At 43.4% G+C, this 27,308-nt stretch overlaps 1 protein-coding gene across 3 annotated transcripts in view; it reads left to right on the forward strand.

Annotated features, from left to right (window-relative positions):
- The first annotated feature begins 2,865 nt into the window (after nt 1–2,865).
- CSDE1 (cold shock domain containing E1) overlaps nt 2,866–27,308 on the forward strand; it is a 63,824-nt gene continuing 39,381 nt past the window's right edge. For 2 of the 3 annotated variants that reach the window (XM_083172743.1, XM_083172745.1), the window contains exons 1-3: nt 2,866–2,993; nt 17,101–17,488; nt 21,622–21,781. In XM_083172743.1, coding sequence (XP_083028869.1) covers nt 21,656–21,781 — 126 coding nt within the window. In that variant the 5' untranslated portion in view covers nt 2,866–2,993; nt 17,101–17,488; nt 21,622–21,655. The remainder of the gene's footprint in view (nt 2,994–17,100; nt 17,489–21,621; nt 21,782–27,308) is intronic. The other variant, XM_083172744.1, reaches the window with a different exon arrangement.

Genomic DNA, 27,308 nt, shown 5'->3' on the forward strand with positions numbered 1-27,308 from the left:
TTTATATTTTTGGGTATATACATGTCTAGAGACCTTTTATGGAGTACTCATATAGATATTGTTACAAAAAAGGCCCACCAGCCTATGTTTTTCTTGATGAAACTACGTTTGGCTGGTATGTGTAGGAGAACCTTGGTGAATTTTTACACTTGTGTCATCGAGAGTGTTCTCACCTACGGTATTGTGGCGTGGTTTGGCTCCTGCTCCGTCGCTGATCGCAAAACCCTTCAGAGGGTTGTATCTGTGGCTAGTAAAATTATCAGGGTTGCTTTACCAAGTATACAACACGTATTTGAAAACCGGCTTCTCCAAAAGACTAAAAGTATTTTGAGGGACCCTTCCCACCCTTACTTCCTTCAAACAAGCGATATTGTTCGGTTTTGTGTAAGACTAAACGATATAGAGAGAGTTTCTTTCCGACAGCAATCCGTGTCTTAAACACCCAGTGGGAATACTGAATTACGCATAAATCTTGTACCTAACGCTACTTTCTTTTATTGCTTTTATTCTGTACTGTTTACACCTGAATTCTGTTTAATGTTCATGTACGTGAGCATTTTATGACACTAAAGATATTAATATTATTATTATTATAGGTGAGTGATGATTGCTCACTTACATGTAATGATGATAGTTCTCCCTTCTGAGAGGGATTTTAGTGATCACCAAATGGAAAAGAGGTGCAGGTATAAATGCCGTTTATCCATATGAGTCCTCCTAGCTGTTAAACACTTTTTAGCACAGCTATGAATTTTGGGAGGCTACAGCTGTTACCTGCACTTTACCGTCAGCCACTCTCAGTACTACGTCAGTGTTCTTATACTGCTTAGTGCCAATGTGTGAGAGCTCACCCAGGTCTCAGCGGGAAGACCGCCCGGGGATATGACAGCTTTCAGGCGCTATGACAGCTGGAGGCATTTGTTGTTACCTGCCGTTGCCTGCACGGGGCTGAAAGTTCCAGCCGCCTATTCTCAGCGGGGATTCTGTGTGTCCTGTCCAGTGCGTCCTGGTCAAACAGAAGTGTCGGCGGTCTTTCCAGAATTGCCCCCCCCCCCCCCCCCGAAGTGGCTTGCTGTATAGGATTAGTTGGAGTCCTTTGATTCAATCCTGATGGATAAAGCCGCACACAGGGCGGCTTTATCCATCAGGATTGAATCAAAGGACTTCAACTAATCCTATACAGCGTTTACACTGCCCTCTACCCAGGTCCTAGCCGTGTTCTACCCGGGTCAGGCATAGTTGCCTACCCTCCTGCATTCTGCAGGAGACTCCCTGAAATAACAGCAATCACCTTCTCTCCCTCACTAGTCTACCAATCTTCCTCATTTTACCTAGTCCACGTTAGACTTACAATTTTTGGGAAAAAGGAATGAGAGATACATTTGCATTGAATCATCAGCACTATTTCCCATCACTTTACCAAGCATAGTATCTCTTACTAACTGCTTTGGGGCTCATCTACATTTGGATATAAGTAATTTTAAAAGATTCCTCTCAGATGTACCAGTGCACACCCACGCTTCTAGGTACCACATTCACAAACTCTTTTCACAATCTCTCCATATATGGAACTAGGGATGGCCATCGACTATCCATGTTCCCAAAACATTGATGGTCGGGAACTAGTGCTCGATGTTTTGGGCATCGATAGGCGAGGGTCAAATAATTTGATGCCATCGATGGATGGCATCCCATGGCGATTTTTTCCCCCCTGCTGGCTAGCTGCCCGGCTATACTACCCTCTCCGAGTCATAGACTGTGACTCACTCTTTCTGAATTGATGAATGATGTCATCAATGTATCATGTCATGTGGTGCAGCGGCACTGGGAGTCGGTACTGTCATGAAGTTGTTTGTGCGCGTGGGCGCACTGGTGGTGGCCTGCCTGGTCTCTCAGTGCAGCCCGGTGAAGTGAGCAGCCGTTGCACCACTCCCCCCGGAAACAAGACAAATTGATTGTGAGACGGACTCCGGAGCAGGAGCCGGCCGGTCGATGGTTCCCACCATCGTCTACTTGGGCATGCGCAGAGGAAGAACGGGGCGGCCGCCGGGAGGTGCGCGCATGCGCGATAGAACTATACCTGACACACTGGATAATAAGGTTTCTTCTGCGCATGTGCACACCGCGCACCCAGCGCAGAAGAAACCTTATTATCCAGAGCATCAGGTATAGTTCTATTGCGCATGTGCGCACCTCCCGGTGGCGGCCGCCCTGTTCTTCCTCGGCGCATGTGTAAGTAGACGATGGTGGGAATCATCAATGGCTGCCGATAGAATGGTTTATAGCCATCGATGGTTCTGGGATAAACTGCCAACGATGGGAACCATCGATGGCCATCCCTATATGGAACTAGAAACGCTCTTTGGGTGGAGCATGACACGCCCCCTCAGTGGGGTGCTGTGCAAAATTCTATTACCAACTATAATCTCCCTGAAACTAGTTTTCAAAAGTAGGCAAGTATGGGTCAGTACCTGGGTAGGAGTCCCATGTAAAGGGACACGGCGTGACCCATTTACACCGCCGCTGACCTGGGTCTGACATGCCGATGACCCGGGGTTTTGAGGCAATGTAAAAGGGGTATTAGTGTAAATGTATCTATCTCTCATTTCTTTTTTTCCAAAAAATGTAACAGCTACATAATGTGGGCTAGGTGAAATGAGGGAGATTGCTGCTATTCCAGGAAGTCTCCTGCAGAATGCAGGAGGCTAGGCAACTATGATTTTAATTAGTAACCCAGTGTTACTGTAGGGACAAGCTGTATGTCTTCTAGACAGCAGCATGACGTCAGCGAAGGACACCCGGCGGGAAGCAGCTATTGAGCATGCGCGGGTCTCTGGCCAGCGCCGCATTCCATACTTCGGTCTGCGCATGTGCAGTCCCCCGCCCCCTCTCCCGTGGGATCGCATGTTCTCGCGATAGCTCCGTGTTTTATTCCTACGTAATGTGCCGTGCTGCTTATGGCGGCGCTGGTGATGGTGCTGTGAGCTGTTGGGGTGAGTTGCTTTATATACCCGTTGTTTCCATCCTGAAACTGCCTGTCTGTCCATGGGTGTGTGAGGGACGGGTGTGAGCGGGCACCGGATGAGGCGGCACGGTGCTGTGTCATGCCTGTGCGGTATTCGGGCGGCCTCGTGCCTGGGTCGCACTCACACGGAGGAGGCGCTACCCTGGTGCCAGCACACTGGGTGCCATCCGCCGCCGCGCACTTCCCTCCCGTTGGCCCGGTGCTGGCTGGGTCATACACGGGGCGGGGGGAGTAGGCTAATCCCGCACGGAGATGTCTGTGGCGGTGGACAAAGAACCGCACGATGCGGGCTAGGGGCGTGGGCCGGGGCCTGTGCGGCCAATCAGGCGGCGGCTGCTCCGTGGTGAGCGGCGGGTGTGGTTAGATGTTTCTCTCCCTTTAAATCCGCACTAAATGTCCCAGCGTGCCCAGTGCCGCCCCCCCCTCCCCCCCGCCAGATCCGCAGCCCTGTGTGGTAATACAAGGGCGGCCAGGAGTCACCTCCCCGGGTTGCTGGCGCAGGCGGCGCTGCTGCAGAGAGGGCAGTGTGTGTGTGTGTGTGTGTACGTATGACGAGGGAGATTACACAATCCTGCTGCTCTGTCCTCAGCGATCCCTCAGCCAAATGTTCTGTATCCTGGTACACGTTTAGTATAGTAACCCGGTACACTGTGTGTCCCTACTGCAGTGTATCTCCTCTGCCAACACAAAAACTTCACAAGTATGGCTTAGTGCAGTGTATGGGACATCACGGCCAGGGGCTTCCTGCCATGTCTTCTCTCATTGCTTAAAGAGAACATGGTGCTGATGTTACAAAGTGTATTAACCTTATCGTAATGTTCTCTAGGTTGAGACTATTTCCGCTTTGCAGTAACGGCCTGGACTTGATGTCTACTGAGAGAGGGAGTGATGTAATGCCACCTCCAACAAGCTAGTTTAGCTTTCCGCATCATGCTATTGCATGTCATGGTCTGTATGGTGAATGGGATCTAGTAGCCCCTGTCTTTGCAGAAGTTCTATAACCTCTGGAGCAGGGGTGGTGAACCTTTTTTGTGCCATAGGCCGTTTGTATGGGGAAAAAATCCTTCGGGCCATAAGGAAAAATGGGGCAGATATATTAAGCCTGGTGAAGTGATAAAGTGGAAGGAGATAACGCACCAGCCAATCAGATCCCAACTGTCATATTTCAAACACAGCTGATTGGCTGGTGCGTTAACTCTTCCAAGTTATCTCCAGTTTATCTCTTCTCCGGGCTTAATACATCTGCCCCATTGTATTTTACAAATTGTCCTGCTGCAGCCGTCCCACGCTCCAGGGGCTGCCGCTGAATTGGACTGACAGTCTCTGGCTGCTGTTGAGTAAGAGGAATCTCGTGAGAACTACCGACCTCTTGCAAGAATTCCCCTGTACTTGACTCCCGGAAAAGCCGCCGGGCGGGTGGGAGGGCCACTCAGACCGGCTGAGGTTCCCCACCCCTGCTCTGGAGTCTGACTGGCTGTTTCATAGCCAAAGATTCTGTTTAGATTACCTTAGAAAAGGTACTCAGCCTTTTCATCAGGCTTCTGTCTGGTGTACAGGGGCTTCAGCTTGAGGATCTTCTTTATTTACCTTCACTAAATCGCAAATAGGACACCCAACTACAAATGTTGTGGACTTCTTATATACTAAGTTGAGGTGTCGCTGTGATTATATGGTGGTAATAGACAAACGGAGCAATTTATTTGGACACTAGTTATCTGTATAAAAATCTTATTCCCAGTTATTTGTTAGATATACATACTAAAATATAAGTGACAGTAGTTCTTGTAGTTATCTCTCTTAAAATAGATTTTGTTTTCTATGGTACACACTGACTGGGTGGCCCGAGCTGGTGGGTGATTTAGCTACCAAAAGAGTAATGTGTAAGTTTTGCTCAATTCAAACACTCAGTGAAAAGTTATGTTATTGTATCTCTATAATAAGTGCTTCAAAATTGGAAACAAACTAATAAAATACACATGTTCTTATACATCATGTGACATGACACGCCTGGTGTGAGAGTTGTCAGATCCCATGCAACTCTGCTAATGTTGTGTTCTTTTCTGCCAATTATATTCCTACAATAAAGTAGGAATGGAGGCTCTGATATACAGTGATTGAATTGCAGACATGCAAGTGAATATACAGTGTGTATGCTGAACAGCAATTTCATACCAGTGGATTAAAAGTGGCATAACTTGAATTTTAAGTAGCTGTGATAGAAATGATAATTCAGACATGACTAGTCAAAATGACATTAGTAAAGCTGTGCATTCAGATGTTGGAACCACTGAAAGTACAAACATAAGTAGTTTGATACTGGAAGAACTTTGTTTCACCTGCAGACAGGTAGGTTCCCAGTGCCCTGTTTTGTGAACTTGCATTTTAAAAGTTTAAAAGCATTTCTTCTGGATTCATGATTATTGATAGCATTTTCTCCTTTTTGGTCTCAAAATTACGTTTAAACCATTTAACTACAAGTTGTGCACTTGAAGCACCAGGGGACTTCTCCCCTCAGACAAGTTGCCCTGGACCTTCCCGTGTGGCAGGATCACATTTGATATATAGAATGCAGTATTTTAGCATGTGAGCCAAGCCTGCCTGGCTCAGGAGCAATCTAGCCAATTGCTCCTGCAGCTGGTGCAGGGGGCATGGGACCCTGCATCTCAATGGAACTGTTGTTCATGACATGGAAGGGTTGCCGGATGACTGACCAGCTGTCAGGATTCCGACAGTCATTACACCAACGTCTGAATCCCCACTGCTAAAAGCCTGGCAAACGTGCAGATGGAGAAAAAAATAGGTAGCGAGCTACTGTGCCCGCAGCGTGTTGAGCGCAGCAAGCCCACAAGGGGCTTCATTGCGCTCCCCCTGCTGTCTGAGTCCCCGCAGTCGGGATTCCGACATCTGGCAAATGACTGTAGGAATCCCAACTGTCTGTGTGTTATACCACACCAAATGGAAGTTGGGCACTTTTCATGTGATCTCTGCAATCGCATGAAAAGTGCCCAAATTGAATGTAAATCACTCTAGCGCAGCGGTTCTCAAACTGTGGGTCCTGACCTTCTCAGCATGGGGTCGCGACTCCTTGTTGCGGATGACTTTTCTAATCTCCATCTATGATTCAAGGAGTCCGTAAAACTGTTGAATTGTCTGTTATTTAGACTCCTCACATTTTGTGCCTCCATAATGCTGCCATGCCATGTACTGTCTCCTGACTACACATGTGATGACCTTGTGCAGTAACTTGCTGGGATCCTATCATTTTTCTTGACTGATGGGGTCCGAGAGCAAAATAGTATGAGGACCCCTGCTCTACCGTATGCGGGTGTTAAGAGAAATGTGCCTCGGACACTCTAATGTTCTTAAAATAATTAAATGAAATGTGTATGCAATGATTACGATCAGCCTCCAAATTACACTCCTACTGAAATTGCTAGCAATAAAATACCTTGCGTAAAACATACTAACCATCTAGCATTAATCCAAAAATACATGTCATCGCCCAGTCTATGCCATTTTATCTAAAATGCATAATGGGCATAGTCAAGTCACTACAAAAACTGGTGCCTTGTGCATACAGCAATACCATAGTTTCCTATAGTTGACTAATATTTCCAAATAATCCTGTTCATATCTCTTATATATTTGGCTACATCTGTCACTCAATGTGTGAGTGTGTCTATAACGCTGGGTGGAGTCATAGCCTAATAGCCTATCAGAGCCTCTGACTCCGCCCACACACACTCACATAGTGACAGAGAACCAGCCCACAGTGCCAGACACCCTCTGCCTCCCATGCTACCAGGCAAAGACACAACTGCCTCCACAGCATTGCTTACCCCTTCTCCCCTGCAGATAGATAGTGGCAGCCGGCGCCTGGTAACCTCACCTCTCCCCCTCCAGCGTATGTCTCTTCATGGAGCAGGTGAGCAGTAGCCCCTGCAACCTCCCCCCCCAGCTGCTTAGCAGCAGCTGCCGCCCCCACCTCTCCCCCCGGAGCAGAAGAGCAGAAGCCGGCGGCTGCTAAGTGCACCTCTCTCCCCCCCAGTGGGTTAGTGGCGCCCGGCGCAAACACCTCCCCTCACAGCTCTGAGCTAGCCGAGCCCTTTCGTGTAACGCAGGAGTCCGACCCCCCCCCCCCCCCTCCCGGCTCTGAGCTAGCCGAGCCCTTTGGTGTAACGCAGGAGTCCGACCCCCCCCTCCCGGCTCTGAGCTAGCCGAGTCTTTTCGTGTAACGCAGGTTCACGGACCCCCCCTCCTCCCGGGGATTCACAGCACCCCCCGCACCCCGCCCCTCCCGTGATTCACGGACCCCCACAGCCCCCCTCCTGCAATTCGCAAACCCCCACGTCCCCCCTTCCCACAATTTCTCACAATACAAAAGTTCACAAATTAAGGGGGCGCAGCCCCTTACGCCGGTGTGAAGAGCGCCCACAGGGCGCGATGAATCACCTAGTAGATTAAATATGCAGCACCTCAGGAGAAATTCTGCAGAAAAGCTCTGATTACATTTTTGATGAGTCAAATAACAATTGATTTCATGTGAGCTGGGTATACACTTATCTAATTTAGCATCTTACTGTATTTGACCATACAATTTACACTACTGTCAATTGAATGCCCCGAGACCACAGCCTATATACGTATACACATCTATACTATTTTACTTGCGACGATTGCTACAAACTGTTGCAAGAACATGATTGTACCAGAGTAATCTCTTGATTCTGGTTACCATTCATGTCTGATGTAATCAAAATTACCGTAATGGGTTGTGTTAGAGCGTGCTTACAGTACCTAAACAAAGAAACTTCAGTAGCATCACTATAGTCATTGCTGGTCAGAGAACAGAACACGTTTGCTGGACCCATTTCATTTGCGTGTGGACATATAGGGTGGTATTCAATGCTGCCGGCAAGGAGGGTTTGTTTTTGGTAAGGGTTGCTGAATACAAGCCATCCATGCCGTTTAATCCCCGTGCAGTGGACAGAGCGTTTCGCTGCTAAAGCAGCAAGGCTCGGCATTTAGCTGCGAGCTGTGTTTTGACGGCCGCACTCGCCATTTCCACCTCAAAACGGGGTGTGTGTGTTGAATACTGACCCGCGAGCGCCGTCACAGCTCGCCAAACAGGATTGAATACACCCTATAGTGTTATATGTGGTGGATATGGTCATTGCAACCATAAACCATATCCAGGATGTTCTCATATGATGTGGTGTTGAACATGGAGCTATATGCTGTATCCTATGCAGGGCTGTGGAGTCGGTAGATAAATGTTCCGACTCCTCGTACTTCTGACCTCGACTCCGACTCCTCTGTATTAATATGCGAATGTATTTGATACATTCCTTGCACCACACTTAAAAACCTAGGATAGACAGTTTCTTCCAGAACCATGTACACATGTCTACCCTCATACATACAGACAAGCAGGCATGCAGGTTTTAAAATAAATATAAACACTAACAGTTGAATCCAAGAAGCTGTTCCATCAAGTTCTTCTAAGCTCCTCTAGCTATAGAGAAGAATCTTAACTCAATAGGAAAGGTTCAGAAGTGTGGAGCATGAGTTCCGCATGCTTTGTGACCACAACAAAAATCAACGAGCCACAATCTCCGCTGGTTTGCTTGCTCGTCACCATTCAATTCATGGACACAAGGAACGATTTCTTTACCGAATCGTTACTGGCGACGAAAAATGGTGCCTGTACATCAATATGAACCAGCGTAAGGAATGGCTTAGCCAAGGTAAACAAACGACCCGTGCATGAAACAAGATCTTCATCCGCGTAAAAAGATGTTGTGCGTATGGTGGGAGAGCTTGGTTGAATGAATTTTTCGAGTCTACACCAGGTGATTTCTACCAACGAGGTATTGAAAACCTTATTGAACGTTGGAAATAAGTTGTAAACTACAAGGGAGAATACATTTATAAGTATTGGTGCTCCGAATTGTGCGTTGCGTGCCATATAGTGAAGCACATGAAAAGCATGCTTTTTCACGGTCACTTAACGTGTTCGTTTTGCGGTTACGTGAGGCACTGCATGCATTGGTCTTTATTCTTACAGTAGAGAAGTCATTAATTATAATTGTCGGAGTATTGTTTGCCAACTCCGACCCCAGGTACTCGAAATTGCCTCCGACTCCTCGACCCCGACTCCACAGCCCTGATCCTATGCCAGTATACAGATGTAGTGCCTCTCAGCCAGCACTGGGAATCACTGGATTCCCAGCACTGGCTCATGCTGGTGGAGAGATTCCCAGCACTGGCTCATGCTGGTGGAGAGGCGCTGCATCAATTGGGGATGTGCGTATCCCTTTCGGTCAGTGGCGGGGAACGGAAGCCCTGTCAGCCTCTTATTCAGGGAGACGGGCAGGTCTGTCAGAACATAGGCACGCAAGCCCCCTTCTGGCAATTGAGAGCTGCTCCATCTGTATGTTCATTTAAAAATAAAACTAATGTTTACCTCAAAGGCTCCAGCATTGTCGTCCATAATATAGTAAAAAGTGGGAAGCACTCACCAGTTTTGAAAATGCACTTAAAAACCACTGTGAATTTATTGATAAGCAAGCATCTGTTCAATAAGTAGATACTCAACATTTGTCCTCTCGGACCACAGTCAGGAGACTATTCACTTTGCAACATTGTAAATATAGCACAGCACAGACCACTCAGCTTCACCTATGTTATTTATTGTTATATTTTTATTTAGCTTCACACACTGGGCACAACCCATAACTACTTAAAAAAAAAAACAGAGCCTATTGTAAAAGAATCCCTGGTATTCCACATTTTTGTGCTTGTGGCCTTTATCTAAAGGGGCCTACACACGTGGAGATGTGCTCAGCATTCTGATTGATGCAAGATTGCTCAGCAAACAGCGATGTCAGCACTATGTGCTGAGATGTCAGGGCCAGTGTTCTCATCAGACCGATTAATATCCAGCATGCTGGATATTAATAGCTTGGTGATAGTGTCGCGTCTAGTTAGATCGTGTAGATAATGCCCCTAAATCGCTGCATGTGTAGGCCTCATTAGAAAGCTGGACACAACAAAGATATAGGGAGGGGAATCAGGTAAGAGAGCTGCTAAGTCCCACCCTAATGAGCGCAATCAAAAGCATCAATTAAATATCTTCCTTCGCTCTCCCCTTTAGCATGGACCAGCAGGGTCCCTCATGTGCTTTTCCTTCTCTACTTAAACCATCTTCAGTGGCACAAAGTTCCATTGGTTTCTGACACCCTGAAACATCTGCTGATGCAGCTATGTTTATATACTTTGTACTTGTCATTTATTGTCTTACACTGCAAGTCACTTTTTCCGGTTTTGCTGATTAATTTATGTACTCTCTAACTGGGTGCTGCGCTTCCCTTGTGGATGATGATGATGCAAACAAGTTAACACGTGTTCTTCCAGTTTAAAAGTATATGCTATTTTTAGTTGGTGCTTAGTAAATATTTGCCAAGTTACTGGGATTCCTAAAAATAAAGTATTCGTTCTTAAGCTGGGTTAACATTGGTGCAGTCCAAAGCAGATCATGGTTTGTTAAATCAAACTACAGACCTGCATGCATGTTCTACGTCCAGTCCATGCTCCACACTTACAATCTGCAGCTACTGAAAATCTAAATTGTGGCATTCACTAATTATAACGTATTGGGGTTAGAGTACTATTATGGCTGGTTTATGGGATATGGGGATTTTAATGTTTTAAATATTTTTTAAAAACTAAATAAAAAAAACCTTGGTGTCCCCTTAAATCAGTAACCAGCCCTGGACCTTTCAGCCTGATCTAGTGACAGAAAATATAGGGGGAAAGGTTTTTGTTACCCCTGTTCACCGATAACCAGCACCAGGCAAAACCAGACTGATAGCTAAATCTGAGTAGAGTCCCCCTGCCATCACTTTAATCAGCCCCAAAATTGAACAGCAATGCACCGCACCACTTGTGAGCTTTAAAGGTGACATTCAGGTCCCAGCCAGCGCTTGGAAAACCCAGTGCCAGCATGCCAGGACATCTGTCGCTTGCTGGCATCTGTAGCCTGCCTGTAAACAAAATATTGCAATTGAGGCAAAACTGGTGGTAAAAGTGAGCTGCTTTAGCTCAAAATCTCCCATTGTGTATCGGCCTAGTGATATCCAGATTTATGCAGAGGTGATTAAGTAAAAATAGCGTAAGTACTAATTAAATCACCTGTGCTGAAGCATGGATATCGCTAAAACAATGGGACCCCATTAGTGTGCCTTGAGGACTGGTTGAGAGTGCCTGATATATAGCTAGGGAGCTATGGCTGTCATATACAATTGTATTGCCCTCCTCTTCCAACCATGCAAAAAAGGTGCCAATTAGTTTTGACTTCATCCATGATGTATTTTATGTGACTACATTTGTCTTGGTTATGTTTTTTTTTTTTTTTTTTAAGATATAGGACTACTTTGCCTGGCAAGTAGGACACTATGTGGGGTATTTAATTTTGGAAGAAAAATACATTTTCCAATAAGTTTCACTAAACCTGTGTGTCGTGGCAACAGGCCCTTTTTTAGCTCAAGAACAGGGCTGCTTTCTGGGAGTCGACTGAAACAAATCCCCAATAAGCGGTGTCTTGTCACAGGCCTTATAGGATACGGCAAGAAAATACTTAACCCTAAATCTATTCTGTGGTGTATTCAATTGTTACAATCTTCCCTGCACCCATGCACTCCCACGGTAATCAATTTTGTGCTGGAGGGTGTACAACCAATTTGGTGATAGTGAGCTAAAATATGTGAGTCACACGTTTCAGTGCTCAAACAGGACTTTTTGTGCCGCAGCCATTAGTTTGTAATAATAAATGTGTAATAAACGATGATTTCAATATTGCCCTGTGATATCCTGTCACTGTAGCTACTCATACTACTATTGAAGTAGACAAAAACCCCATGATCACCCATGAACAGGAATATTGCAAGTCATTGGCAAAGCATAAAATACACAGCTGCTGTTTCACAATACTTCAAAATGGAAAACTATTAATAGATACCAGAATGGACATCTAGAACAGATGCATACAAAGTCTTTCAGATGTCTATAGTCAGCTGTTAGACATTGGTGCCACACACAGTGATATGTATTATCTTCTGTACTGTGTTGATATGTTACAATTTCATGTTGTGTTTAAGGTATTGTCCACCTTCATTTGACTTCCATTTGTAGAACACTGTTCCTTTTTAAACTAACTTTTCTGAACTACTAGACACCAGGGTTTTATGTCACTGGGAGATGACAAGACAAGCAAAGAGGGCAAAACTAACTTTTTATCCTGGGGAAATGCAGACCTTTGCTGGATATTGCAAAACCTATCGATCACCAAGAGTAAGCAAGCTTTATGTACAATGCAGCAACTGGTGGATATCTTACCTTTTTTAGGTTTATATAAAGCACTGCCCTGCAGGAGGTTGGTGGGGAACAGTCATCACAATGATATAGATAGGGGATAAGATTGCTGAATCTATTCAATTGCTTGTGCTGTAAACATGCAACTTACTGATTCCTGCATGCGATTACAGCATCTCACCTTGCACTTAGCTCAGGCAATGTTAATTACTGCGGCTAAGCCACAGGTGTTGGTTATGGTAAGATGTGTGTTTCAGGTGAAGTACTGGATGGAATGCAATTAGTTTGATAGCTCCAGCTAGATCCCAACAATGCTAATTGAATTCCCCTCAAGGCGAGCTGTACACATTACATGCAGCAATATGAAATCGGGTTAGTATTTTCCTGCACAAATTAGCTTGCAAAGGGAGGGATTCAGTTACCTAATGCTACCAATCGGGTGCATAAAATGGAGCAATTCCAATGTTTCTCTTTTTAGGTTTATATTTATAATACATTTCTTATTGCACCTTTCTGAGGTACAGGACTTTAGTAGCAATTGGCCACTGTGTGCAGCGAAAACATATTTATTTTGCACAATAAATATGATTTAATTGAGGCTCTCGAAGTCAGGTCTATTAAAATGGTTGAATAACACCCACTATGTAAGGTAATGCTTAATAAGGTAGTGGTATAACTGTTGTGAGATGACTACCAGTGGAAAAGCAGTAAGTAGTTGGAAACTGCGGGTGATACCAGTCATCGTATGAGCACTATGGCCTTGATACAGATTTTTTTTTCCATACTATTGATATGTAATATCTATGAATTGACTAAATATGGGCAATGAGGGGGTCTTAACAACATTTTTTTTATTAATAAATTTATATGGCTCGCTTTCTCCAATAGGACAAGGCGCTTAACAGAAAGAATTTAATACAGTACAGAAACAATGAAATGCAGAATATCTTTTCATAATACTTAAGGGAATTACAGAAATGTTTGAGTAAACAGGAAAGTCTTGAGGTCTGTTTGAAGGATTCTGGAGTGGGGACCTCTTGAACTGTGCAGTTAAGTGAGTTCCATAGTCAGACAATCATGACTAAAATCTTAAACTCCAAGATGAATTAAGGGAGATTCTAGGTACTGCTAGAAGTACTTCATCTACAGATCACAGTAATCTGGTAGAACGGTATGGAATCAAAAGCTTCTACAGCAGGGCTTGCCAAACCCAGGTCGCCACGGCGGCCAGAATTTCCTGTCTGGCGACCAGATCCTGTGTGGTCTGCTGCTGTGTGGCAGGACGCAATACAGTGTCCCAGCTCCTGCCTAAGGGGGTCACATCACTGCGGATATCAGTGTGACCCTCCTTGCAGCATATCTCGGAGATCCGGACCCAATGCCCCCCCCCCCCCCCCCGTCCCCGTCCCCGTCTGCGCACGGCATAGCGGAGACTGGAGCCTCCTGAGTGGCGTTCTACTCCGTTATTAGCAGCAGGAAGCCGCGGGTGTCAGCACTGCTCCAGCCACCATCCTGCAGCCCTGCTCTGTTCTTGCCCGTCGTCCTGGGCAGTTGGTGAGACAGCACCCTGCTTAATGTAAGTGTGGTGGCTCCCCTGCCCCTAGCTCTGTACACCTGGAAGTAAGCGGCTCTAGACTGCCAAACTTCCAACCACCCTCCTGCAGTGCTTTTGGTCCTCCTCCCCTGTCGACCCCCTCAGAGCAGCAGTTTTCTAGGGAACCCTGCACATTAATATAATTAATACTGGATGTGGTGGCCTAGAATTTTATGTATATAACTATAAATGTGGTGCGGCAGTCAAAAAAGACATTATTATGCAGAGAAGAGCTATATATGGTGCATTTCTACAAAAAAAGTCAGTAACTGGATAATGTCAACTAAATTTCAGTTGACATTATCCAGTTACTGACTTCATTCTAGAAATGCAGTATATATTTCTCTTCTGTGCAGCATACACACCTTGTCCAAGTTTTCACCTCCTATGCAAATTACAGATTTTCATTGTGCCACCAACTATTACCCTTAAGTAAAGTTGTGACAAGCGAAGTGCAGCCAGCCACCGAGCCTGAAGCGTGACGAGCGGATGATGATGATGATGATGCTTACGTAAGTCCCATAGCGTAAGCAGTGGTCGCAAAGATGAGGAAGTACCCCTTTTTTTTTTTTGGTCTGGCTCCTACACTTTTGTTCTGGCTCCCAGATTTTAGAAAAAATTGTCAAGCCCTGTTCTACAGGTACCTTTGGCCTTGAAGCTCAGTAAGTTGATCTTGAAGATGATTCACCCTTTTATGGGCAGCAAGTGAAGGGAGTAGAGAATGGGAGTTATGTGGCTAGAAAGGGGCTCATTTGTTACCAGCCTAGCAGCTGTGTTTTGTACCAGCTGGGAAACAAAGGTAGCTTGCAGTAAATCTAATCGAGATGATACAAATGCGTTTATGACTTTTCGGAGATATTCAGAAGGAATTGAGTATTTGTTCCTCAGATGAAAGAATGAGGATTTGATTGTGGCTGTTGTCTGATGTTTAAGTGTCCAGCACAATGCCCATGTTCTGCACATGATCAGAGTTTTGTAATTCTGTATCTCCCAAGTGTCAGTCCAATTGGATGACTATGCTGCAGTCTTGTCCTTTGAATCCTGATAAAGCTCTATCATAAGGACCTCTGCTTTGAATCCTGATAAAGCAGATGTCCTTATTATAGAGCCTCAACATCAGTCTTGGCCAACTGCCCTTTATCCACTCCTGGAGCTCAGCTAGACAGCCATTTAGGGTGATTGACTTCTTGTGCCTGGAAGAAAGGAAAAGTACAGTTGTGTATCATCTGCATAGCAGTGGTATACCAGGCCTTGGCACATAGTTATTTCACCAAGTGACCGCATGTACACTTCAAAAAGCAGTGGGGATAGTATAGAATCTTGTGGTACACCACATGGCAGTGGCACTGATGGTGATGAGTGTACTACAGATGATACTCTAGTGTTTATTGTAGCACCCGCTATCTTTGAAAACCTATGCAGTTCTCTTCCCTGCCTGGGGTGTTGCTGTCTGCTGTAGTGCTTCTAGCACAGTGTGGTCTGTATATCAGCACTGTTATGCAAACCAGATCTGTGCCAGAAACACCACAGTAGACACCGACACCCCAGGCAGGGGAGAGGAACTGCATAGGTTTTCAAAGATGGAAGGTGCTAGAATGAACGCTAACACACTGACCTGCCAGTGAGAAATTAGTACAATGCCATCCAGTCTACAGACATTTTTCAGGCACTCATTTAGAAGCCCATGGTCCACAGTATCGAATGCTGTAGAGGGCTCCAGAAGGATTAAGATTGACCAGTCGCCTCTGTCTCTTGCCATCAGATCATTTAGCACACCTACCGGGGCTGTTTCAGTGCTATGTTTTGTCATGATTGGAATGGATCATGCATATCTTGTTGTCAGGCGGGTTTCCAGTTGATTCGCAACCACTCCCTTTCCTAGAAAAGGAAGGATTGATACGGTCCGTAGTCTGGATCTAAATTAAGTTTTTTAAGAACCAGGTCTAACAATTGCTTCCTTTAGGGGTTGAGAACAAATGCCTATCTGCAAGAGCATTAAAAAATGTATGCAAAGACAGGGCCAATTATATTATGAGCTTGGTTGGAGCAGGGTCCAGATCACATGTAGTGGGATGCAAAATTCGGGCAACTTCAATGTCCTTTTACATCCTTTGGGTCAGAACCACCACTGTTCCTATAAATATTTGACAGGTTTATGGGGGTTCTTCTAGAATGTCAACTGATGTGGTAGACTCCTACATTTAGAAAATTTGTCATCGGTACGCGTCCTACGACCTTTTCATACCCCCACTATCCACGTCGGCGTGGAGTTGAGAATAGAATAGTGTGGCGAGCCACCGAGCCCGAAGCGTGGCGAGCGGCCGCGGATACTCTCACAGGTAAACGCGTCCTTTCGCGGGCTTCACAGGTATCCGCGGGGCTCGCCACGCTTCGAGCTCGGTGGCTCGCTGCGCTCGCCACACTATTCTATTCTCAACTCCACGCCGACGTGGATAGTGGGGGTATGAAAAGGTCGTAGGATGTGTACCGCCGCCGCTCGCCACGCTTCGGGTTCACGTTGATCGTGGGGTGGCGTTAACAATTGTGGGGGCCATTTCACACTTCAGGGTGCCTATTTGGCCTCTGTGGGCCATTTAACATTGTTTCCTATGGAAAAATCGGATCAATTGAGGCATTGAACAGGAAAATCGGGTCAATTGAGACATTTAACATTGTTCCCTATGGGAAATCGCGGGCGTCGGTCGCATCGCACCCGATTTTTTTTTAGTGCATTCAATGCCCGCGATGGGCGCCCTTCTAGGTAAAGAGTACCAAAGTTACAATATGTGGGGGAAGTAAATTGTATTTGGGCAAGCGTAAGTAATGGGTACTGGCAGAAAATTTGTAGTGGTCAGATTCTCAAGCTCCATCCTTAGGTCCGCACACCTCAGGTTCCCACTGAATCATAAATTAAGTAATTGGCTCCACCTTTGCCCACTGTTAAATGTTGAGTAGTGATTACACATGTGTACCTGCTATGTGGCCTGTTGAACTGTTTGGGGTTCTGAGGAACCTATAGTAGTTTTGAAATAATATAATGTTCTTGATATATGCTCTACTACCAACAGAAATGCAAGTCATATTCAGTAGTTTTATTTTTTTATTTTAGTATGAAGTGTAACAGAACAGAAACTACCACCTGAAACTGCTGCTTCAAGTTCAGATCAGTCAAAGAACATCTGCCACAACAGTAACCAACAAGACCAAAGAAGAGAACTTGCGCTGAAGACACAACGCTTGATCTGAAACAAGAAGTTTGTGCCTACTCAACAGCTACACAAGAGCACTTCCCAACGCTGCTATTAGTCTTTATTTTATTCTCAGCGCTGCACTCTGCATTTGCATTGTGTGGCGGGAGTAGTCTTTCTTAGCTCAGTAGATCATTTTCTCTCACTATCTCTTTTTAATACTAGCAAACGACAACCTTTTGAAGCATCCGCTGACCGCAAGAACTGATAATTACTACTGAAAGTGCAATACCTGAATATCTAAGCAAGGTGGGTATGTTCATTAAATATAATTAAGTTAAGCTACATTGCCAGAAACCTCTTATATATATATATACTTGTTTGTTCACTTTTGTCTGCAGTATTCAATCATTGGTTCTTGTAGTCGTTTTTTTTTTTTTTTTTTTTTTCGATGTCCAAAGTGTTCTCTTTTTGTCCTGAAAAGGCGTAGTTTCCATTGTAAAACAGGAAGTACAATCAGTATTTTTGATGTTGCCAGTCAGAGACCCCCCTGGCCTCTGGAGTGCCTAACTCTCGTGGTTAACCATTCTGAGAAATGGAGTAATTGTACAGCTCTTGCTGTAGTGGACAGGGCTTTTAGACATCTGTAGTTTGTAGGATACAAGGTAGCTGGCCATCTAAAGGGTTTACATTCTACATTCCCTTCTATATAGCCGAAAATTCCATAGCCTCATAACTTATCCCTTGTTATCCCTTCCTGCAGAATTAGTTACCATTTTGTACTATTTTTGGTGTCATGACCCTAACAATGATCCACCCAACATACTCTTGGCCACCTACATTAACTAAAAAAAAAAAAATTATTTATGCATTAATCACATTGAACAAGTAAACATGGGAAATAAGTCATTTTTTTAATTTTTAGGAAGAAGGTAACCATTGTAATCATTTATTGATTTTAAACATAGTAGTACTTGTTTGTTTTTTGTTTGACATAACATGATACTACGGGTGTGGGGCATCTTGTTTTGTGTTTATTACAAGGATAGGACATTACTTACTGGGAGATAGTATTCAGCACAGTCTCCGGCGGTCCCAGGAGTGCATTGCGCGAGTTCCTAGGCGCGCCGGTGACGTCACCGGTGTGCAATGCACTCCTAGGACCGCTGGAGAGGATGCTGAAGGCCTGCTGTGGACGCCGGGGGACTTGGTAAGTATTAAAAAAAAAGGGTTGGGGGGGGGGGAACAAAAAAAATTCAAATTTGGAATAATTCAGATACAACAAAAAAAAATTCAAATTTGGAATAATTCAGATACAACAAAAAAAAATTCAAATTTGGAATAATTCAGATACGGGATACTGTACCTGTATTGCCAAATTGACCTGCATGTTTGGCAAATAATCATCGTTAACGTTGCGCGGGAGTGCATAGTCAAAGATATTTATTGTACACTAGACAGTATTGTTAAAGATATTGTTCTGAATAATATCTTTCACTTTAACGTCTAGTGTGTATGGGGCTTTATTTCATTTACATATGCTACAACTTGATATTGGTCAAACTCTTTTAGTGCAGATGTTTGTATAGGAAGTTACTGCTTTGAACTGAAAAATTGTTCCAGTTCTAGGACTACTCCTTGCAAAGTGGAGCAACCTTAACAAACCAATCTCGCTAACAAATTCAAAGCACAAACGACTGCGTTCTGGTTCACATTCACGTCCAATATGCAGCTGCTGTTGGTGGGTACTCAAAAATCTCACTAACCAAATGTGGCAGTGAGCAGCGCCTTGGTCTAGCATATTCAGTTTATGTAATGACAAGTGACAAGAGGGCTATTCAACTCTTACATGGGAATTTAGCTCCCTAGTTCATTAAATTCAAAGGACTAGCTCCAAGGCTCCTGAAATCCACAGGGCATGCTGTGGAACTACACTTCCCAGCATGCCCTGCCACAGATTTTATATAATGGATTGCTAAAACTGTGGCAGGGCATGCTAGGACGTGTAGTTCCACAACAGCTGGAGGACCATGAGTTTGACACCACTGGTTTAGGGGGTTGTCGCATGTACTGGTTATTTGATCGTTGCATTGCTGGTGCGTAAAGCAACGAATACATGCATTCTTCACTATATAGTGTTTGAAATGGGAATTAATTGAATAGCTACAGCCACTACTGCCTAATGGGTTTATCAAGTACTTAACAAGAATATCTGCGGTATACCTGAGTTCCTAATGAAGTGAGAGTTTGTATTCTGCATTATCTGTTCACTTAAATGTCACTCTATATTTATAAAAACAGTGTCCAGTTTCATCATATGCAAGTTAATATATTATGTGAAACATTAATTTGCATTTAATGCATCTATTTGCAGATTTCCCAGCAGATGTATTGGGGTACGTTAGAGCTTTCCATCTTTATGTGAGCTTGCAGTTTATATAAAGTCTTGTAAAAAAAAAAAAAAGTTGTGCTTAGTCTAAAGTTAGTCATTTGGCAATCAGCGGTATGTGTGGGTACACATGGGTCGGCTACCTGTTTCGCTGTGCAGGTTTTGGAAGTGGTTTCATATAGTGTCACCATTTGTTAGAGATCCACCAAACTGACTAGATGAGTTTTTAATTCTGTTGTGCTTTTATGTGCCATCGCTATTATAGGCTTGTACTGGTTACATGCATGCCGGTTATTTTTTGTTGTAAGGCTGAGAGTGAATTATGTAACATTGAGAAGCAGAGATAGCAATAGAATTTGGGACCCACCACTTTCTAGAGATCAACTGTATAATCTATTAATGAGATCCAGTCTTAACTGTTGTTTTTTTTCCAGTTGATTGTCAAAGGTTTTGGTGCCACATATTACTGGTATGTCTGCTTTGCAGAAAGGTAATCCTTTGAAATGTGACATGAAGTCTTAAAGTATTAACTTAGTGTTAATGTTACATTTTTGTACTATAAATGTTGATAGAGCAGCTTGTTCCTTCACTTAGACCTACTGGTTGTCATTTCACTGGCAATTGTGGCCATTTTACACATTTCTTAATTGGGTTTTATTCTATTTTAGTGTTAAAGAATATGTCCTAAGGCTGCTTACACATGTCTTTGTGACCTGTTCCACTTAACTTGCATCCAAAGTACAGGCAAAAGCCCTAATGAATGCTGGAATGGCACATTCCAATACTTGCTGTGAAAGTGGTAAGGGATTATTAGTGTGTCCTCACCATGGGGCACATAACAAGTACAATGTGTACACCACATAAACCTCCCTTATTTATCAAAGCTATATTACAGTAGCATTTCCTAAATATTCTGTAAATGCTGGCACTGGAAGATACATGGAATATGAATTGTGTAGTTTAGAAACATTGTATTAAAATAAATCTTGGAATTTGTCTTATCAAGTGGTATAACTATCTCCAAGGTCTCCAGAAAATTCTCATGGGCCTTCCTCTCTAGAGGTACCTTAGACACTGGAGCAGCTCTTGTACTGCCAGTGACCTTGTTACAATATTGACATGGTGTGTTTTTATTTTTTACGTTGCTTTATCTATATCCTTCACAGTACTACACAAATTCATAGAGCATATGGGGGGGGTAGCACTATTTGTGATGGGGGAAATAGCGGAGACCGCCTACTCAATGCTGTCTTTCCCAACAGCATTGAAGAGGCAGATCGACAGAATGGGCCCTACTTTAAAAGCAGTCTGGCCTGTTTTGTCGATTTCGGCCATGGATTGTCTAGATTGCGGCTGAATATCGACAATCCACGACAGTTTAAGCAGACACGCCCCCTTTTCGATGATCGCGAAGTGGGACATTGAATCTGCATTTTGTTAAATATGTAGCCCATAATTTAGTTTACAGTACTGTATATCTATTTTGATGACTTTTCTTAAAGCAGGTGCACAATTGTTTAGAAGCTCTTGCTAAGTGCTTACTGCCTTCTAATCTATTAAGTGTAAGTGTTTTGACATTGTTTTTAGGTCAAGCTTCCAAATTTTACAAAATTTGTCTTCATAGTTAGCTCAATGTGTTTCTAAAATTTTGTATGGTCCGATCAGGAAGTTTATTACAGAACCAATTTAACTTCAATTGTTTCTTGACCTTTTTTTTTTTTTTCCCTCTCTGGTTAGTTAATGTTTGACTTGACCTGAACAATATCCAGGTTTTTACATATCTTACCTGATGTGCACTGATTTTGTTCTTTATACAAATGGAGAATTGTTTTTAAGGATTTGTAACTGTTTATTTTTTGTCCTTTCTGTCTTGCTGTCCTCTCTTCACGTCCTTTCATAACTTGAGTTGTGAATTAGCTTTGCGTTGTCCTCCATAGTCCAGGATCTTCTAACCCTTTTCATATCCTAGGGTCGGCATCTTGCGATGAGCTTTTCTCATTTACAGCTGCCTGTGAATTGATCAGGTTGTCTTGTTTGATTTTGTTATATGCAGCATTGTAAAATTAAGTTGAAACAGGAGTAGGAATATGGCAAGCACCTGGAAAGAATTTGTTGAATTTTCCATGCCGTCTTCTCCCCCTACTGCATACGTTAGTGCCAACCTGGGCAATGCATCTCCAGTCGGACTGACTTTATCACCTTATGGCCGATCAGTAAGTTATCTCACCATACCAGTTATTATATAATTAAACCCTCACGATAGCCCATACAGAGTTATGGCTCAAACTGGCTATTTCCAACCATTTTTTTTTATTATTTGTTCCCTCCATTTCTTGGCATTGGGGTTTTTTATTTTTTATAAATCCAATTTTTTTTGTAATTTTTTTTTGCATTCCCACCATTTATTTAGCATTTCATTAGTTTTTAGATTTTTCTTTTGATTATTTTTAACAAACATTCTGTTCCATTTCTAATAATCCTAGTTAAGTTCTTCGAAATGCTACTCTACTTTTGCATTTAAAAATAATAAACCTTGACTGTTTTATGTATGTCATATCAATTTTGTCCACTCTAACTTTATAATTTTAATGTTTCGGAAAATGCTTTTTTTTTTTTTCATTTACATAGCACTTTTAGTGTAACATTTCTGGTGTATGCATTCACATGGCTCAACACACAGTATGAAAGAAATGTGTGGTACATAATAAAGGGCATTAGTTAAATACTGTACAGTTCTGATTTGACAAAAGCTTTTAGCTAAAAAAACAAAAACAATCCACTGCAAACTGATATTACTTATGCTGGAAAGTACTATTTGAAACAAGTTTTTACATGTTTTTTTTTAGGTCAAACTAATTTTTGTAAATCATAAATTTGTAGTAAATGCAACATTTCACTACATGGCAGTCATCCAGATGTTCACAGCACCTAACCTTTATTCAGTTAAAGTGCATCTTAAGTGACTTGCTTAAATTAATGCCATTTTTTCTAGCACTGTATACTGCTTTAAAGGTAAAAACTGGCAAAAGTATATCACACAGGGCGGTATTCGATGTCGTTGGCAAGGGGGTTTGTTTTTTTGGCGAGGATCGCCGAAAACAAGCCGTCCTCGCCGTTTAACCCCCTTGCCGGCTGTGAGCTATATTCAATGTTCTGGGGAAATCCTCGCCGTCAGAGGATGACTAGGTTTGCCGCAAATGCACCAAGTCCCGCCATTTTGACTGCCACACTCACTGTTTCCACTTCCACGCCCGAGGTGGAAACGAGTAAAGGGGATGCCATTAAATCCTCTGATGGCAAGCTATCGGCACTGATCACCATCCAAGGCTTACAAGCACCATTGAATATACCCCTTTAGTGGTTTTTAGTTTAGACCTAAAAAAAATATTTTCTCACATACAGAAGAAGAAACATTCTTAGACCTACATGTCCTATAAATTTGAATACTTTCTTTTGATCTTTAGCTATACATGTGCTGTGATACACTCCCAGCAGCAAATTGCAGAAGGTAATTGCACCCCCCATGATTTGATAACCCATGTACTCAATCACACCCCAGAAAATCAAACCAGGTATTTATTTTGACGTGGTCTGATAACCCTTTTACATTGCAAGCAATGCCAGCACTTTCACATTAAAGCAGGGTCACCCATTATACAGAGGGTGACCCAGGTTAACCCTTATAATCTGGGTTGAATTTCTGGGTTATAAGCTATGGTGCTTTCTCACCGCACCTCGTGACCATACGTCACCAACCCAGCAATAACCAGATGCGATGTGAAAGTGGTATGAGTGTTTTTGACCTTTTATATATTTTACCATTGTGTTTTCATAGATAAGCTTTTTATTTTTTTGGTTTGTTTAGTTAGAGGTAGCTGTAAATGATCTTAGATTTTAAGTTTTAGTAAGATTTTACAATTTCAGTATCTACGTTTTAATTTAGCTACTGTATATACAAGTTTTACTGCTCTAGAAGTTTTTCTTGGCTCATCATTTTGACTTGCATTTTGGCATGTATGTATACAGTGCTGTACACCGTTGCCGTGCCAAGTGCTGGCGGTAACATTTCTGTTATACACCTTTTACATTAACGCTAAAACACGGTATATTGCCATTTCTAGCTGTAATGTGAAAGGTCCAGAGAGAATTTACAGTTTTTAAAATACCTGTAATCCAAAACGGGTTAAAAGCAGTGTACTACCCGTTTCAGAGCCAATTTGTAGTGTGAATAGCTCTGAAACTGTATTTAGAAGTCATGAGCAGGTCACAGAGGGTGATATGCTGTCTCCCTTGTGATCTCACCAGGCACAGGTAGGAAGTAAAGAGCAGAGGGGAGACTTTTTTTTTTTTTTTTTTTTTAACCCAGTGCATACTGTGCAGCTGTTGGGATCATTTAATCAACAGTCCTTAGGTTGACACTGTTGGGTCAACATGCTGGAAGTAGTGTTCCCTCTAGAAATGAGGACGGGCAGGGCGCCGCTGCAAGGGGGGCGGACCGGGTCGGCGCCGTCACGAAAAGGGACGGGCCCCGGCCGTCACGAAAAGGGGCGGGCCCGGCACCGCCGAAGTTACCGTGCTGCCGGGGAAGCTCTGGGAATCGCCGTCTAAGGCAGCGCTGCGCTTCCCCATGCACACAGCCAGGGCAGGCACCACGCTGTTTTAGCGGGGCGCTGCTAGCAGGGCAGGGCGCATTTTGCCCTGTAAAAATCGGGCAGGGCGCAGCGCCCCGCTAAAACAGCCTAGCGGGAACACTATGGAAGGTCGACAGGTGTCTAGGTCAACATTGTAGAAGGTCAACATGGCAGAAATCCGACAGGGTTCTAGGACGACATGGGACAAGTCGACATGGGTTTAGGTCAACACGCGTTAGGTTGACAGGTCGTTAGGTCGACATGGGTTTTTTCACTGTTTTTTTTTTTGAGCCAACATGTGCCGACAGGCGGTATTTCATGCCCTACCATCCAATAGGGCATGGTGGGAGAATATAATAGTGTACCGAGCGCAGCGAGGCACCGTGCCCGATGCATTGCGAGGGACTGCGGTTCACTTCCGACTGTGTCGACATTCAGGTAAAAAAACCCAGCAAAAAACCATGTCGACCTTGTCCCATGTTGACCTAGAGCCCTGTCAACCTTGCCCCCTGTCGACCCAATGGTGTCGACCTAAGTATGGTTGATAAAACAATCCACACCCTTTAAAATGACATCCACTGTTTTCTATGAGTGAAATGGGTTGAATGTGAATGGTACAAAAACGGTATTGAAATGGTAATATACCAGTTACAACATGCAATGTGAAAGGGGTTTAACTGGCTTTAGACCCTTTTTAAGAAACGTTTACAAAAACGGGTTGAAAGCAGGTTTGTAATGTGAAAGCAGCATTATTTCAACTGGACCCTTTCAGACTGAGCAATAACTCAGGATGTTGCTAGCAATTGGAAAGGGATATTAGTCTGAATACTCTTACCTCGCACACATGAAGGTCCTTTTTTGCCAGCAGAATGTTAACCCAGCCAAATGTGTTTGGACATTTTTACGGAAACAAGATTTTTCGGAGAAAGCCCATCCAAACAAAACACTCCCTCTCCCCCTCTACACCTCCTGTGTTCAATCGGGGATACATCTGAAGGTACCCATACACTGTGCGCTCCCATGGGCATATCATAGCACAGTACAAAAAGTATGTGCTGCACATACTTTGTGCTACCCTTGCATTGCACGCAAATTACATGCAAAACTCATGCAATACAATCCAGCCCATAACTGGTGCGATCATCGCACCGTGTATGGGCGGGTACCTTCAGATTGCACTGACATACGGCATCTGATTTCAGCTTCATGGCTCAAAGTTGGCGCCAGCCTCAACCCAATTGCAAACCAGCAACCAGTCAATAGAAGTGTCGATGTCCTTATACATTTGGTGTCAGTTCATGATTAAAATAAATGCTTTCTGTAAATCAATATCTTTATTGGTGTGGAATAGAACATGTTTAAGTATTTCACAATAAACCACAAAGCTGGATGCTTGTGTAGAATGTGTAACTTACTATCTGCTTACGTGATCACTAGTAGCAGGTAGTATTCCTGGCTTTTGGAATTTGATTTTTTTTAAAGCTGGTCCACTATAGAGTGCATTTCAAATTAAAATGTTAAGTCACTGGTTTCCATGTATTGGACCTTGCTTTAAAGAAAGTACAGAAATAAGGCTGAAAATCGGGATGTGTTTGTCTTGATGTCCTGCTGTAATGTGTTGTACCTCTGGCATCGTGACGTTATTCTAGATTTCCCAAACACGGCAGTTAATGCTGACTTTGACAAACAATCTGCCTTGCTTGATCAGTTTAATGTCAGTATATTATGTATGATAATGGCTACTCCAAAATAATATTTTCCTTCTGATTTATAACGGTGTCTTCTTTACAAAGATAATTGTATTTTCTTTATTAACTGCTGTAAATTACAAGCGTAAACCTTCCCCCCCTTAACCAGAGACTGAAGGGTTACAATAATTGAAGTATGGTGGCTCCTGTTCAGAATATCTAGTTATATGGGTACTTGGGGGTAGATCAGCTTTAAAGTGTACTGATCATCTACACTACAAACTAATGACATGCAGATGATATGAAGTTGCTCACTATTTCCAATTGAAGACTAATTATCTACAGCAGGGGTCCTCAAATTTTTTTGTTCTAGGACCCCATCAGACAATTAAAGAAATCACAGGACAAAAGCAAGTTACTGCAGAAGGTCATCACATCAAATGTGTAGTCACGAGACAGCACATGCATTGTAGAGGCACTAAATGATGGGAGGAGTCTAAAATAACAGACAATTCAACAGATTTTTCAGAACCCTTGAATCACTGACTGCAATTAGGAAAGTCATCAGCCTGATGGTCGGCTATATGGAGTCGGGACCCACAGTTTGAGAACCGCTGATTTAGTGCATGCATATACTGTACAATCTTGCAAAAACTGTCACTGGGCACATGCCTATTACCACCATGCCATTGCACCACATTTCTATGATGGCCCCCTACCTGTGTGTGAAGTCACACAGCCTTTGCAAATCACTCTCCAAAATAGTCCAGACCGCGTGCCCCCAGTGCCGGGGTGGCCCCTCCTGGCAGGCTCACATAGGTGGAAATTGCCAATTAGAGATTTTTGAATAACTATGGAAGCTTACTGAATTAGCCCATAGGAATACACACTGAACGATTTAAGAATAGTGGTTAATAGCAAATTAATTTTATAATGTTTAGTTTGTACCCAGCTTAACCAGTCAGGAAAAAGGCGCACACTAAATGCCCCCATAAACTTGTGCGACTTCTTCTCCGAGAGGAGAAGTCTCACGTCATCCACCTTGAACTGCCCGGGACTTAGCAAGGTGGATTGCATGAGGTCCTTTTGCATGTGATTATATCGTATGCTATCCCAGCAAATGCTGCCAGAGGCTGTTTGATCCAACAGGTCCTATATGCATTTACAATCTGATGCGTATGAATCTTACATAATACGCAGCAGTGTTTGACCACCAAAACAAGTTGTAACAGGAGAGCTTGGCTTCAGGTAACAAAGCAGTTGGTTTTCTTATCTGTCCTTTAAAATCCCTTATGACAGGTGTTTTTATTTGTTTTATTTTGTCAGAGTATCTTCTGAATTGTGTTTGTTTATCACAGCTGTATGTGATGGAGAAATTCTATACTGTACCATCCGAACCCCTCTCACCACCTGCTGTGCTC

This window comes from Crinia signifera, chromosome 2 (assembly GCF_055691185.1).
Source record: "Crinia signifera chromosome 2, ASM5569118v1, whole genome shotgun sequence".
Classification (NCBI taxonomy): domain Eukaryota; kingdom Metazoa; phylum Chordata; class Amphibia; order Anura; family Myobatrachidae; genus Crinia; species Crinia signifera.